Source organism: Myotis davidii, unplaced genomic scaffold (genome assembly GCF_000327345.1).
Source record: "Myotis davidii unplaced genomic scaffold, ASM32734v1 scaffold523, whole genome shotgun sequence".
Classification (NCBI taxonomy): Eukaryota; Metazoa; Chordata; class Mammalia; order Chiroptera; family Vespertilionidae; genus Myotis; species Myotis davidii.
Window position 1 is genome coordinate 826205 of NW_006295054.1, and position 14863 is coordinate 841067.

General features: G+C 40.5%; 1 protein-coding gene across 1 annotated transcript in view; it reads right to left on the reverse strand.

Annotated features, from left to right (window-relative positions):
• The window catches only part of GNS (glucosamine (N-acetyl)-6-sulfatase), a gene marked incomplete at its 5' end in the record, with an annotated part of 62756 nt that extends 47898 nt beyond the window's left edge, over positions 1 to 14858 (reverse strand). The window contains 5 exons of the mRNA XM_006769630.2: positions 1406 to 1504; positions 2178 to 2243; positions 4729 to 4935; positions 7826 to 7885; positions 14748 to 14858. Of these exons, the coding sequence (XP_006769693.1) occupies positions 1406 to 1504; positions 2178 to 2243; positions 4729 to 4935; positions 7826 to 7885; positions 14748 to 14858 (543 nt within the window). The remainder of the gene's footprint in view (positions 1 to 1405; positions 1505 to 2177; positions 2244 to 4728; positions 4936 to 7825; positions 7886 to 14747) is intronic.
• Positions 14859 to 14863: the final 5 nt, after the last annotated feature.

Below are 14863 nucleotides of genomic sequence, written 5' to 3' on the forward strand. Positions count from 1 at the left end.
TCCCCTCCCCCAGGCCGCTGGTCCTTGATCGACACCCCCTCCCATTTGGGGGAAGAGCCGGCCAGTCCATCACCCACAGCCTCTCCCCATGGCTGGCCCCACCTCCAATCGGCCCCCCACCCTAATTGGGGGCAGGGCCCACTGGCCAATCGCCTGTGGCCCATCCCCCCAGCCAGCCTGACCCTGATCAGGCCCCGATTGGGAACAGGCCAGCCAGACCCCCCCACCCGTGCATGAATTCAGGCACTGGGCCTCTAGTATAAAAATAAGAGTCAATCTAATTCACAACATTGGGCAAGGTGGATTAAATTACCTTAATCTTACAAAAATATGTAGATATTACAAGTTTAGTCAGCTAACTAGCTAAGCTAAATGATTAATATTAAACCCAAATAAATCACACCAGGGCTTTAATGTATATGGACTGACATTTTCCATTTGCTTATTTGGAGATACTTGATGAAAATGAAAGCATCCCACATCCATGTAATGTTTTTAATTGTTCTAGTTGATTTATATCTTCATTTAGTCCCAACACTAATCTCAAAAGGCACTGACTGCATCAATTGCCCATTACCACCCTGCCCACCAATTTACCCTTGCCTTGTAAGAAAGCTGTGGTTTCTCCAACATGCCAGGCACACTCCCGCTTGAGTGCCTGAGCACTGCTCATTCCTTCTGCCTGTGGCATCCTTTCTCATGATCTTCATAGCTCACACTCACCTACATCAGGATTGTGCTTAAATGTTATCTAAGTAATCCCATAATCTGCCTCCTCTAACTCATCAAAATCTAACGAGACAATAAATGAATGTGTGTGCATATACACACATATGTATAAATAAAATATGCTACTAAAAAGTTACCTCCACAGAATCAAGGACTGTGCTTCATTACTTCTGAAAACCCACTACAAGTAATGCTGAAATTTTTTGGTGACTGAATACTCTAAAAAGGGTTGTTATTAGAAATATCTTAGACAGGAAAGAGAAGTCCCAAATTCACCCACTTTCGGTATTTTCTATTTAGAACTACACAATGCCCGAACAACTCCCATATCCCTATCATCCCACCCTCACGATGAAGCTGTCATCTTGTAGCTTGTGAGTAAAACTGGGGTCCAGAGTAGGAACCCTTACAAAGTAAAACCTCAAGTTAAAAAATAAAAACGGGAGGTGGGGGGGAATCTGCTGCCGGAATTTCAAGCACATTAGACCTGAGCTTGGCTATACAAAGAATATACCCTCAGGAGTTTTTAATCAGCTGGAACTATTCTTTGGCAGTTAGATCGAGTTATTATTCATTCACATTACCCAACATGAACAAATATAACTAAAGGTTTTCTAGGCAAAGTCTTTAATCAAATGTTAGCCAAACCTGCCCGAACTGCGCTTCAGTGACTCACCAAAACATCTGTCAGGTAGTCCACACTGTAGTTCTCACCATGCTTCCGTGCCTGGCCATTGACAGAGAGGGTGTAATTATAGTACTTAGAATTCTTTTCCTATTAAAGAGAGGAAAGTAACATTTATTATGACGTCAGCACACCCAATGAAAGCTGGAAACCATACTAGGCTAACCTATACCATTTAAATGGTGATAAGACATTTTAAAAAGGTAATTACACAAGTCGTATTGAATTAGATTTTTTGACTAGGGTTTTAATTAACTACTAGCATAGTTTCAATAATATGTCCTATTTTTTTTTTATTTTTTTTTGTTGAACCTCACCCAAGGATATTTTTTCCATTGATTTTTTTAGAGTGGAAGGGAGAGAAAGAAGGGGTGGGGGAGAGAGAGAGAGAAAAAAAAGAAAGAAACATCAATGTGAGAGAGACACAATGATTGGTTGCCTCCCACGCACATTGGAACTGAACCTGCAACCCTTCAGTGTATGGGCTGATGCTCTAATCACTGAGCAACACTGGCCAGGCCTGTCCTACTTTAAAAAAACAAAACAAAAAAAAAAACAAGAGGGGATTAGGTAGAATAGCAAAATATGTTGCTAAACCCCCACAAAGAAATTACCTGCAAATCAAAAGACTTTCCTGCAGGGAGATGAAACAGCCAATCATAAAAGCAAACCAAGTTATGTCAATATCAGAGCTAAATCAGAGTACACACATTTGACATCTGTGGGCTGTGTGGAATTGGCACTGACTTTGGTAATCACTCACCAAGGCAACCCAGTAGCTCCATCCCGGAGGAACGTACTCTAACCCACCAGCAGCTGGGGCTCCATACTGAAAAGCAGACAAGCAGGGCATTAGAAGTCCTCAGACATGATGAGACACAAAGAAACAGGACACGTGTAGAATCTTTTTAGAACAGTCCCCGAAACACGGTAGGTGCTCACTTTTCCCAAACACACAAACCAGCAAAAAATAAAGGACACCATATTCCTAGAAACTTCGGAAGCACGAGCTGGCAAACTACAGGCCAAATCTAGACTGCTGTTTTGTATGGCCAGCAAGCTAAGAATTTTTTTCCAAACATTAAAAAAAATATAAAGACCAATCAAAAGAAGAATATGTTGTAACATGTGACAGCTACACGAAATTGAAATTTCAGTGGTGATAAAGTTCACTGGAACACAGCCACACTCGTCAGTTTACCTAACGTCTATAGCTGCTTTCATGCTACGATGACAGAGTTGGATACTTACAACAGAGACATACGGCTTGCAAAGCCTAAATTATTTACTTCTGGTCCTTTACAGAAGACGACCACATGGCTGAGGCCACAGGGCTCATTTGCTGAATAGTCCAACTGACCTTGTGACTAGCAACAGTAAAAATGACCCAACTATAAGCTATTAGCCAATAATTTCTATTGTCTTGATGAGCTTAGCAAGTGAAGAGACCTAATGAGATAAGCAAGTGAAGAGACCACAGAATCATCCCATTCTACCTCAGCAAGGTTTAATACTGCCCATTTAAGGCAGAATTTAGCCCCTGAGAACGAAATCTTTGTATTTTATATAAAATACTAGTATATATTTTTATTGATTTCAGAGAGGAGGGGAGAGGGAGAGAGAGATAGAAACATCAATGATGAGAGAGAATCATTGATCGGCTAACTCCTGCATGCCCCCTACTGGGGATTAAGCCAGCAACCCGGGCATGTGCCCTTGACTGGAAATGAACCTGGAACCCTTCAGAGTCTGGAGGCTGATGCTGTATCCACTGAGCCAAACCAGCTAGGGCTAAATCTTTGTATTTTAAAGAATTTCTCCTAATTTTGTATATATTAGATGCTCTTTAACATGCAAAGTAGTATAAGTTCTCTTTATGATCCATAGTCTTAACACAATGACCTAGTATCTGTACTTATTTCTCATTACTCTTTTCAAATTGAGTCATCTTCTTTCAAACCCACAAGATTGCAAATTCCCCTAATTATTGTGGGGAGTGTGAAAAGTGAAAAAAATTTCAGATCAGATATTAAGATCTCTAGCAACCACAGATAAAATATTTAAGAAAATGTACATCTCCTCTCTGTCCTGCACTCCCAGTTTTACTATAGGAGATAATCCCAAGAGTGCTCAAACACACTCTTTCCTTTAAACCTGAATTCTGACTAAAAGCTAAGGCCAGTGAGGCCATGACATCTGGCCTTGGCAGGTCACAATGCGGTCTCTCTCCATCGAGGCCCAAATGTCTGCACACTGACTACTCAGTCACCTGCTTTAATGGCCTGACTGTCCCAGGCTCTGGGTGCCTTCTCTTATCACTGATCTGCCCACATTCTGTTCCCACTTTTCAGGTTACAAAATGGGTTAAGCATAAGTTGTAATTCAGGAAAGATACTAAAGAAATATTCTTCATTCTGATCCTAATACAGAGGAAATGGAAACAAAGATCACATGCCAGCCACATGACAAGCAGAGTTCTTGAGTAAAAAGGGGAAGATGTACACAGCAGCAGTCCTAGGATAATTATTATTATTTTAATCCTCACCCTAGGATTGTTTTTTCAATTTATTTTTTAAATCTCCACCCAAGGACATGCTTAGCCTGAGGGAGAGGGAAAAGGAGAGGAAGGAGAAAATCATCGATTGGTTACCTTCCCTATGTGGCTGGGCCAGAGACTGAACATGCAACCCAGGTATGTGTTCTGACCGGAACGGAACCGGCAACCTTTCACTGAACAGGAAAAGGCTCAACCAACTGAGCCACTCCAGTTTTTTTTTTTAATGGAACTCTTCACGAATTTGCGTGTCATCGCTATGTAGAGGCCATGCTAACCTTTTCTGTATTCCAATTTTAGCACATGTGTTGCTGAAGTGAGCACTGACTTTTTTTTAGAGAGAGAAAAGGAGGGAATGGGAAGAGAGAGGGGGAAGGATGGAGGAAAAGAAACAAATAAACATCAATCAACTGCCTCCTGTACAAGCCTGATCGGAATCCAACCTGCAAACTAAGTATGTGCCCTGACCAAGAACCAAACTCGCAATCTTTTTGGTGTACAGGATGATGCTCCAACCAACCGAGCCACCCGGCCGGGGCAGTCCTAGGATATTTAGAAGAATAAATACAGTACCTAAATGATGTAAATATGTTTATATAAGTTCTTATTTATGGGCAGATATTAGGAGAAAACATTTGCCAAAAATCCTTTAGCATGACTTGAATGGATACTTATTAAAAAACAAGTATCATGAATTCTATTAATTCACATTTAAAAAGCTGTTATAAAAAAAGGGGGAGGAATCATTAGACCAACATACCTCATTTAAGTATTTTCCTGCAAAGAAGGTCTGATAGCCACACATTGATCTGAGAATTGCTGGGAAAGTATTTGGCTCTTGGATCTTCTGCCAAGACTTACTACTGCAGTTTCCCTCTAAAGTGTTGTTAACAACGTGATGATTATGTGGGTACTTCCCTGTCAGGATACTGGCACGGCTTGGGCAGCAAAGAGCACTTGGCACATACTACAAAGGAAACAGAAGCAACAAGGACACTTACACAAGAAAGATGAATTTCCCATAATTTCTAAAAAGGATAAAAGAAAGTTTCTCAATATTTTAACTTCAAATTTCTAGTTTCCCCTGATACAAAAATATTCTTTGCATATAACACATTTCCAAGCTGCCATATGTGACATAGTAGAGACCGTAAAGCAGATAAAACAAACCAAGGAACAGGTTTCTTTTTTAGCTGGTTTCCTTCTGCAGGATAAAATAATGCTATTCTAACCTCACCTCAAATAAATATTTACATACAAGGAGCACTGCGTGGTGGGAGCTAGGTCTTAACCAAAGATTAAAAACCCCTACTTGAATTTAATGTGGCTGAGAAGTAGAGGGTCATGTTCAGGCTGATCTGTAGCTTTAAGTATTTCCTGTATCATTTTATATATGACAGATTTTTTTTTCTACTTATGTTTCTATTAACTACTGTCATCAATAGACTTATCACATTCTACGCAATAATATCTGTATAACTCTTAATGCACATTTAACAGAAGGGTAATACTAGCTTATACTTCCACCAGCTGAGAAGGAAGGCTCATTTGAGCACACCTTTGCCAAAATTACATCGTATCCTTTTTAAATACTTAGTATTTATTGGCCTTTTATTGGATTTGACATTTTTAAATACTGATGAACCTTCTCCACATGCACACTAACCACCTGTGTTTATGGGAATGGTCTGTTCATGTGATTTGTACGTTTTTTCCTCCTGAGCTACTGGCCTCTTATTACATAAAACTGGAATTAAGGAAGGATTCAGTCATACTATAAATACTTCCCGTTTTTTACTTTTGCCTTTTAATTTTGTTAGATGTTTGACTTTTGTAATTTTTACATTGGCAACTCTTTTAATTCTTTCCCTTTTTTGTTTCCTAAGCTAATTTTTGGGAATACCACACTGTTTATTATATCTTCATATTACATTTTAGTACCCAGTAAAGCAATTTCTTCTTTTAAAAAAATTACCCTAATTGTTCTAACCTACTTATTATTCCAGATAACTTTGGATTCACTGAATTCAGCATAAAAAAAAAAATCTTACTAGAATTCTGATTAGAATACTTTATAATCTTGTATTTTCCCATGGAAAGTAATGTGCATGTCTTCATATTAAGTAGTTTTTATTACATCACTTACAAAGTTCTGTAACTTTATTTATATAGGTCTTAAAGAACCATTACTAGCCACCACCAGCTTATTTCCAGAGTCTGAATTTTCCTGCTTATGTGAATGTGGTCTTTTCTCCCTCCCATATTTCTCTAACTGGTTATATGGAAGTTTTTTTTTTTGTTTTGTTTCTTTCATTTCTACCTTACTAAGTTCTATTAAAAGTTTTCCAACAACTCTCTTGTTTTCTAGGTAGATAATCCAAACAAATGGAAATATTAATTTTGCCTTTTCCCAATAGTTTTACCTCTTAATTCTGTAAGACTTATGCCAACGACTAGACAGTTCAGAGCAGTATTAAGCAAGAGGCATTATTAGCCCTTTGTCTCTCTAACAACAGTGACCAGAGTAGTTCACCTTAACTATAGGTGTGTCATTTGTCTGAAGTATTCTTCAAAAGGATGTATTCTTCCAACAGTTGAATAAATTACCAGGAAAAGATGCTAAAATTTCAGAGAATTTTCAAGCATCTATTGGAATGCACATATAACTATCCTTCTTTTACTACCAATTCCATGTTGGTGGACAATATAACAACCACCATTGTGTAGTACAGCCAGCCCTCTGTATGTGTGGGTTCCGAATCCACAGATTCAACCAACCTCAGACTGAAAATGTTCAGGGGAAAAAAGTTACGTTGTTGCCGATGTGAACAATATAACTAGGTCTATGATGTGGTTGCATTGTGCTGAAGTTGTACAGGCTTTTTATTGTCACTATTCCCAAAACAATACGGTATAACAACTGTTTACATAGTATTTTCATTGCATTAGGTATTATCAGTAACCTAGAGATAATTTAAAGTCTACAGGAGTATGTGCCTAGGTTACATGCAAATACTGTGCTATTACATGCTATTACATGCTTGAGCACACACAGATTTGGTATCCGTCAGGGTGGGGTGGTCCTGGAACCAATCCCTCACAGATACCAAGGGATGACTGAAATCATAAGTCAGGCAGGGATACAAGTGGTTGCTTTACGTGTATCAATTCACTTAACCTCACATAAACCCTGAGGTAAGTTTTAGTATTCCCATTTATAAATGTGGAAAACAAGGGCCAGAAAGCTTAATAACTTGCCTAAGGTCACATAGCTGGAAAAGAGGCAGAGAGCGTGTGAAACCAGGCGGACTGGCTCCAGAGTCGGCGCTCTACAGCACAACACAAGGCTGCTGTTCGATGGATTTCCTGATGTTAATAGGTTACCACTTCCTTGTGTATGAGTTTATATATACATATATTTGTTTTATATATTCACACATACACACAACTGTTGTTGGCTTTGTTGCTACTGTCTTTGTCAGGTTTGGCTTCCATGGTTAACTGGGTTTTGTAAAGCGGTCTGCAAGTTTTTAGCATGGAACAGTTTACATAGCATTAATGTTATTTGATGCTTACAATCCACATTCAAACCTCAAACAGGCAGGTTTGAAGTAAAATTCTCTAGTTCTGCGTTGTAGAAAAGACTGGCTTAGAAATTGCCTGCAGTTAATCTCCAATTGGTAAGAAGTAATATTTCAATTAACAGAATTTATCACATTAAATAAGATCCCTCTTTCAGATCAGGCTTTTTAACTAGGGAAGAAAAAAACAAAACAGACTACCCAAAAGCGAGTGTTCCTTCTTAGAACATAAACACAATTAAAGTTTAACAAAATCAAATTGGCTTTAAAACTTACAGCGCTGGAGAAAGTCATCCCCATCTCTCCGATGAGAGCCTTGGTTTTCTTTAGTGGTGTCTGTAAAGCAAATGATTATCTGTTAAACTATTTCTTTCAATCAACTATAATACACAGACCAAAATTCGTGGGTTTTGTATCTTATCTCAACCTCTTATTCCCAACCTATCAGCTCCATCTGACACTAAGAAACAGCCAAGAGAGTGATTCTGGAGATGAAACAAACAGGTTTGGTTAGTCAGTTCTTTCCTATGCAAAAGTTCAGGGGTTCATAATGCGTGAAGGAGTGGAAAGTTCACAGCTGATGGTATTTTTCTAGCAGTGCTGATTTCACTGTAATGAAATTTTGCGCCCTTATCTCATTTGTCACCAGCCTCCTTAAGAGATAGGGCAGAACTATCTCCGTTAATTCATCTTTAGAAGCAGGATGTGGGAAATCATATAAAAGGAGCCTTCCACCTTTTAAAACAGTTATAACACTTAGGTTCTGAAAGCCAGCAAGACAGCCTCAGAGATTAAGTAAAATATCATTCAGTGGTGGAGCCCAGATGCACACTTTTTGACTACAAACTCACAGCCCTCTGCTCTGCACTAGACATATCACCACCTCAGGTAAGAACTTGAACCAGGTGGCAAACAGGTTTACACAGAACCCTCTCAGGCAAAAGACTAATCAGAAATTTCTTTGTTTATATCCTTGCTTTTTATCATTTGTTCAAAATTCTAGATCCTGACAAGTATAGAGAATAATTAACACATTGTTTGCGGGTAGTTTTTATCGCGCGCTAACAGGTGGCATGGGTCATTTTTGCTAATTTTTTGTGCAAATGGCAACGTTCAGTAAAATTACGATAACTTTAGTTTACGTATTTATACGTTACCCACATTCTACCGCTAGTCTATAAAAAACGTATTAATACGTGTCCCGCGCTCTACTACCAGTCAACATAAAACGTATAAATAAAACATATAAATATGTTTCCCACATACAATGTGTTAATATCAAATCCTATAGTGAGGATAAAAGTCTAAAGATGGTCATTTAAATACAAATAAAAAGGACCATAAATATGAATAATCTTTATTCAGATGCCACATAGCAAGAAAGAACCATTGAAGAGACTCATTTTAGTTGTATTATGAGAGACAATTCATGATGATTCTCAAGTACCTTTGAAATCTAGGACCATATTAAATGCAGCTTTAAGTGTATTTTGTTGTATAATAGTTTCTTAAAGACAATCCAAATACAGTGGGGCCTTGACTTACGAGTGTCCCGACTAATGAGTTTTCCGAGATACGAGCCGATTTTTTGCTTTGAGTTGCAAGCTAAAATTCGGGTTACGAGCCAGCTTCAGATACCCCACCGCTAGTTGGCGCAGCAAACATCACAGTGAACGCCACAACATTATCCCAGCATCATGTGTCTCACTTGATCACTTTTTGATTTGACATACGAGTAATTTGAGTTCGAGCTCCGTCACGGAACGAATTAAACTCATAAGTTAAGGCCCCACTGTATATAACTGTGTTAACAAAAGCCTCATTTTCAATACTGTATAAATTACTTTCCCCCATTGTTTTATATAGATAATAGAAAAATTAAGGAACCCAAAAGCTCAAAAGGATGAGAATTCTAACATATTCAAGAACTAACTGGTCAGTGTGGCTCAGCAGTTGAGCACTGACCCAGGAACCAAGAGATCACTGGTTTGATTCCCGGTCAGGGCACATCCCCAGGTTGCAGGCTCAATCCCCAGTGTGGGGCATGTAGGAGATTGATGATGTTCCTGTCTCATCAATGTTTCTAGCCCTCTATCCTTCCTTCTTCCTTCCTCTCTATTTAAACAAACAAAAAAACAGGAAAAAAAAAAACCCAAAACAACTTTGATCACTTCATAAGTAACTGCATAGCAGTGGTTCTCAACCTTCTGGCCCTTTAAATACAGTTCCTCTTGTTGTGACCCAACCATAAAATTATTTTCGTTGCTACTTCATAACTGTAATGTTGCTACTGTTATGAATCGTAATGTAAATATCTGATATGCAGGATGGTCTTAGGCAACCCCTGTGAAAGGGTCGTTCGATCACAAAGGGGCCACGACCCACAGGTTGAGAACCACTGGCATAATGGGTTCCCCAGGAAATGCTAGAGACATATATAAGATCTTCGGTAACCTTCAGAAGCAATGTCACCAGTCATAATCTCCCATAAAGCATCCCTGGGTGCTACACTCAGATACAGAACATTGGGCTGCATAAAACGTCAGTTAGTGGTTGGCAAACTGTGGCTCATGAGCCACATATGGCTCTTTGGCCCCTTGAGCGTGGCTCTTCGTAAGCCTTAAAAGTACCCTAATTAAGTTAAGAACAATGTACCTACCTATATAGTTTAAGTTTAAAAAATTTGGCTCTCAAAAGAAATTTCAATCGTTGTACTGTTGATATTTGGCTCTGTTGACTAATGAGTTTGCTGACCACTGCGGTAGATGGATGAAGAAACTGAGTTACAGTGAGGATATAGGGAGGGGAAATGAGTGAAGGGTAAGTGAAGAAAAGGTCCATGTGAGTTGATTATATCTGACTTAGTTATCAGACTGTCTGATAAATATGCAAAGTTACTGAAGACTATCTGATTTACAGTAAGACTACACTGTGTGATTATATAACATTTATTAAACACTTAACTTGTGCCAGGCACTGGTCTTGGCAGTAGAAGTGGATGAAGACAGAAGGTCCCCACCCTGACGATCCTTGCACTCTTGGGGGCTTAAACAACTAACAGGTAGACAAGCAATCATTCTGGGTGGTGAAAAATGCTATGAACAGAATAAACCAGGATAATGTGCTTACAGCTGGTGGCAGGAAAAGTGGAAAACACTTTAGGTGGTAGGTCAGGGACGGCCTCTTTGAGGAGGTAACCAGTGCTGAGAGTCACATGATGATGAGTCAGCCGCACAAACGTCCAGGATAAGACGCTTCCAGGCTGAGTGAATAGCAAGTACAAAGGCTGCCAGAGAAGGAAAGAGGCACGTGTGAGGGACAAAAAGCAGTGCACGTGTGGCAGAAGCAGTGCAGTCAGTAAAGGGGGGAGTGGGATAAGACAGGGTCAGAGAGTTAGGAAGAAGCCAAAGGACTGATGGAGGGCTGCACAAGGATCTAGAGTTTAATATAAGAGATTTATATTAATAACCGTAGTCGTTAGACTATTCATAGTACAAATGATAAGCATAAAATCTGTACTTAATCTAACAAGTCCCAGGCAAGAAACCACACTGTACTGAAAATGTGTATGTGTGTCTGAATGTTAACATGGATCCTTAAGATTTAAGCAAAGATAGTGACGGTGAGGTTAAGGCCAAACCACATTCCTTATGAAGCAGCCAATCTTATACTCCCACATGGGTAAATGTGTCACTACATCCGAAGCAAAATCCCTTCCAGAAAAATCCCAAGGAGTCATATACTTTCCTAGCTCCCATGCACACCTGTTCCAAAATAAAGTTTGGTAATTCTATAGCTAACTTTCCCTTTTTCAATGGAAAACCACCCTGCTTTGAGCAAAGCAAAGACATCATGTACGTATTTATTCTTCCCCTACATTTCATTACAGCTCCTTCCCTTGCTTCCTTGAAATTTTAACCGAATGCCACTTTTTCTAGAGTGAATGATTTTTTTAAAAAAGCATCCTGTGCTTCTGTGAAAAACAGTATGTCCATCGCACCATAATTACATTTAAATAAAGTCAAGAAATTAAACCCTGGCCAGTGTAGCTCAGTTAGTTGGGAGTGTCAACCTGTACACTGACAGGTGGTGGGTTCAATTCCCAGTCAGGGCACATACCCAGGTTGGGTATTTAATCCCCGGTCAAGGTGTGTACTGGAAGGCAACCAATTGATGTTCCTCTCTCCCATTGATGTTTCTCTCTCTCTCTTTCTTCCCCTTGCTCTAAAATCAGTATGTCCTCAGGTGAGAATTAAAAACAAAACATTCAAGAAATCTACGGGAATAGCTGCGTGGGTAAAACAAATCTAAAAACGGAATCCCAGATACCTGCAACAAATACAATCAAATGCTAAAGAGGACACTACCACATAAAAGACTATTTCAAAGATGACGGGTTTCACATTAAACTACAATCACACAAGTGTTACAATCCTTTCATCTGAATTAGTCTGGGAGATTGACCACTGTTTCTTTTGCCAACTATGGTGGCAATTCATAATCCTTTTTTTTTGGGGGGGGGGCCACACAAAAAAAATGAAGATAATATACACAAAGTATTTATTACATTATTAAATTAAGGAGTTCCATGACCCCACTGGTGCTCCTGAATGTCACCTGAAGAATCTCTGACCTGTGGTATAAGTAACCATGCTGATGTGGGTATGTGGAATGACATCTGCTAGACAGTATTATCAAAGTATTTTCGAACAGGAGAAAAAGCATGGGGCTTTGAGATCTTAAGACACCAGGCTTTGTCCCTCACTAGCTATATGAACCTTGGCCAAGTTATAGCCCCCTCTAAGTTCCAGTTTCCTCTTAGTTAAGATAAGGACAATACCTACAGCAGAGGACTCCTGTAATGACTGAAGCACAAATATAAAACACCTCACTCTCTGACTCCAAGTAGAATCTCAAACGCTATATTGTCTTAGCTCTTCCCCTTCAAGTCCTGTTTGACAACTAGTCATAAAATATTCTGTAAAAGCCTACAAGAGAAGCAAGAATTTTCCAGAGTTGAAGCATTGAATTCAACTTGTTCCCTCCACACAATTTTGGCTCTTCTCTCCAGTACAAACATCTATAAAAAAAAGAAACTGCTGTGGTTTAAAGAAGCAAATGTGATTAACATGCTAAGGCAGCGGTTCTCAACCTGTGGGTCAAGTCCCCTTTGGGGGTCGAATGACCCTTTCACAAGGGTCGCCTAAGACCATCTGAAAACACATATATAATTACATATTGATTTTGTGATTAATCACTAAGCTTTAATTATGTTCAATTTGTAACAATGAAATTGGGGGTCACCACAACATGAGGAACTGTATTAAAGGGTCGCAGCATTAGGAAGGTTGAGAACCACTGTGCTAAGGCAAAGAGACCACATCTGTGGCCTACAAAAATGGAAGAAAATGGATTCTGAACACCACACCTTGTATTTAAGTGATGAAGTTTGTTTTCAACAGAGATGTGAAAGCTGTACCTTCTTTTAAACACACATTTTTCTTTCTTTAAAAAAAAATATATATTTATTGTTTCAGAGAGGAAGGTAGAGGGAGAGAGGGAGAAACATCAATGATGAGAGAGAATCATCGATTGGCTACCTCCTGCAGACCGCCGACTGGGGATCGCACCCACAACCTGGCATGTGCCCTTTCGCGGAATCGAACCTGGGGCCCTCCAGTCCGCAGGCCAACGCTCTATCCACTGAGCCAAACCTGCTAGGGCGAAAGCTTTACCTTTTAATTAAGCTTCAGTCACTAAACTATTATTAATTTTTGATAGAGGTGGCTTGCTTTTCCTGGATAAAATACTTTTCAAGGACATGAGATATTTAAAAGAAAATAAGTGTAGCTGTTAGAATGGTGGGGAAAAAACCCAAAATAAAACCCAGGAGGGCAATTAAGTCAAGACTCTTCAATGTCAATGTGACTGAATAGAAATTAAAAGGCAATGAGGCATATGTGGCAGGAGTGTGGAGTCAAAATGCAAGCATCTTAAACATCAGCTAGAAAAGAATCCCATACTCTTACACACAGCCCCGAGTGAAGGAACATTTTAATTCACAGCCCAGAAATATATACACATATGGATATATGCTTAACCTTTACCGCGTGTACCACACAGACATTTTCTATTCCCGAAGTCTGTTCCGTAGGGAAGTGAAAATGCTGGAAGTTACTAAACTGATTTCACAACTCACTCATGGACAGGATGAAAGACACTGAACTAGGCTGTTACTACACAGTCACAGTTCGGAACCTCTTGCCTGAAGTGTTTTCATAATCTCAGCATTTTGCTCAAAGCAAAAAGAGAACTGAAAGAAAGGAAGTAAAAAAAAGCACTTGCTCTTAAAAAGAGGAATACCATACCCAGAATCAGAGCACTCGTCAGGATTCTGGCTCGACTGCCTCCACTATTTATGTGCCTGGGGCAAGCCACTTTCTGTGCTGTTGTGAGTTATGTGAGTACGAGATTGGGTGGCTATTCCTGAGGGTCATAAAGGTCAAGACTCTTAAGACACAGAAGCAAGGACAACTCTGGGAAAGAATGAAGTCTCATGACAACACCCAGATGGTACAAAATGGCACAATGGCAGGATCTAATGCATCGGCCAGGTGTTCAATTAGGCTAATTGGATTTTCTTGATTGTTGTGTGGCAAAGCACACCCTGAATAAATAGTTCGAAAGCTACCTACCAGATTAGTTCATTTCAGCACTTATTTTATAAATAGCAGGCACAGACATTGTGCCCGGGAACAAAGGCGGGGGTAGCCTAGGTCCTCACACCGGGGGGCTGTCCTTGTCTCCTAACCCAGAAGATGCTCAAGGCTGGCATCTCCTTAGCCAACACCTGCTCCTCGTTGGCTCTGCCCATCCCTGACCGGCGTCCACCCGTGTGTCCCGAGATCGCGAAGGAACGCCATCTCCGCAGCCGTCAGGTCCGGACTAGAAGCTCCTTGGAGCGCGCGTGTGTGTGCGTGTGTGTGTGTGTGTCACCCTCCAAGAGACGCTGGAGCAAGAAGAGGAAATAGAGTCCTGCGGCCCCTCAGACCTGCGTCCAGGGCCCGGCGTGGCCAAAGCAAACCTACCCGGGGTCCAGTCAGCCGGTTCCGGGAGCCGGGGTGGGGACGGGAAAGAGGGCAGGAAACCGGGGAGTCCGCCGCGAGAGGGAGAGGGGCGGGGCAGAAACAGGAGTTACCATGCCGCCGAGCACTTCGTCCTGGTCGTCCGTGAGCACCAGCACCACGTTGGGCCTCCGAGAGCCCGCCGCCGCCCGGGAGCCCCCCAGGCAGCAGCCCGGCAGCAGGAGCAGAG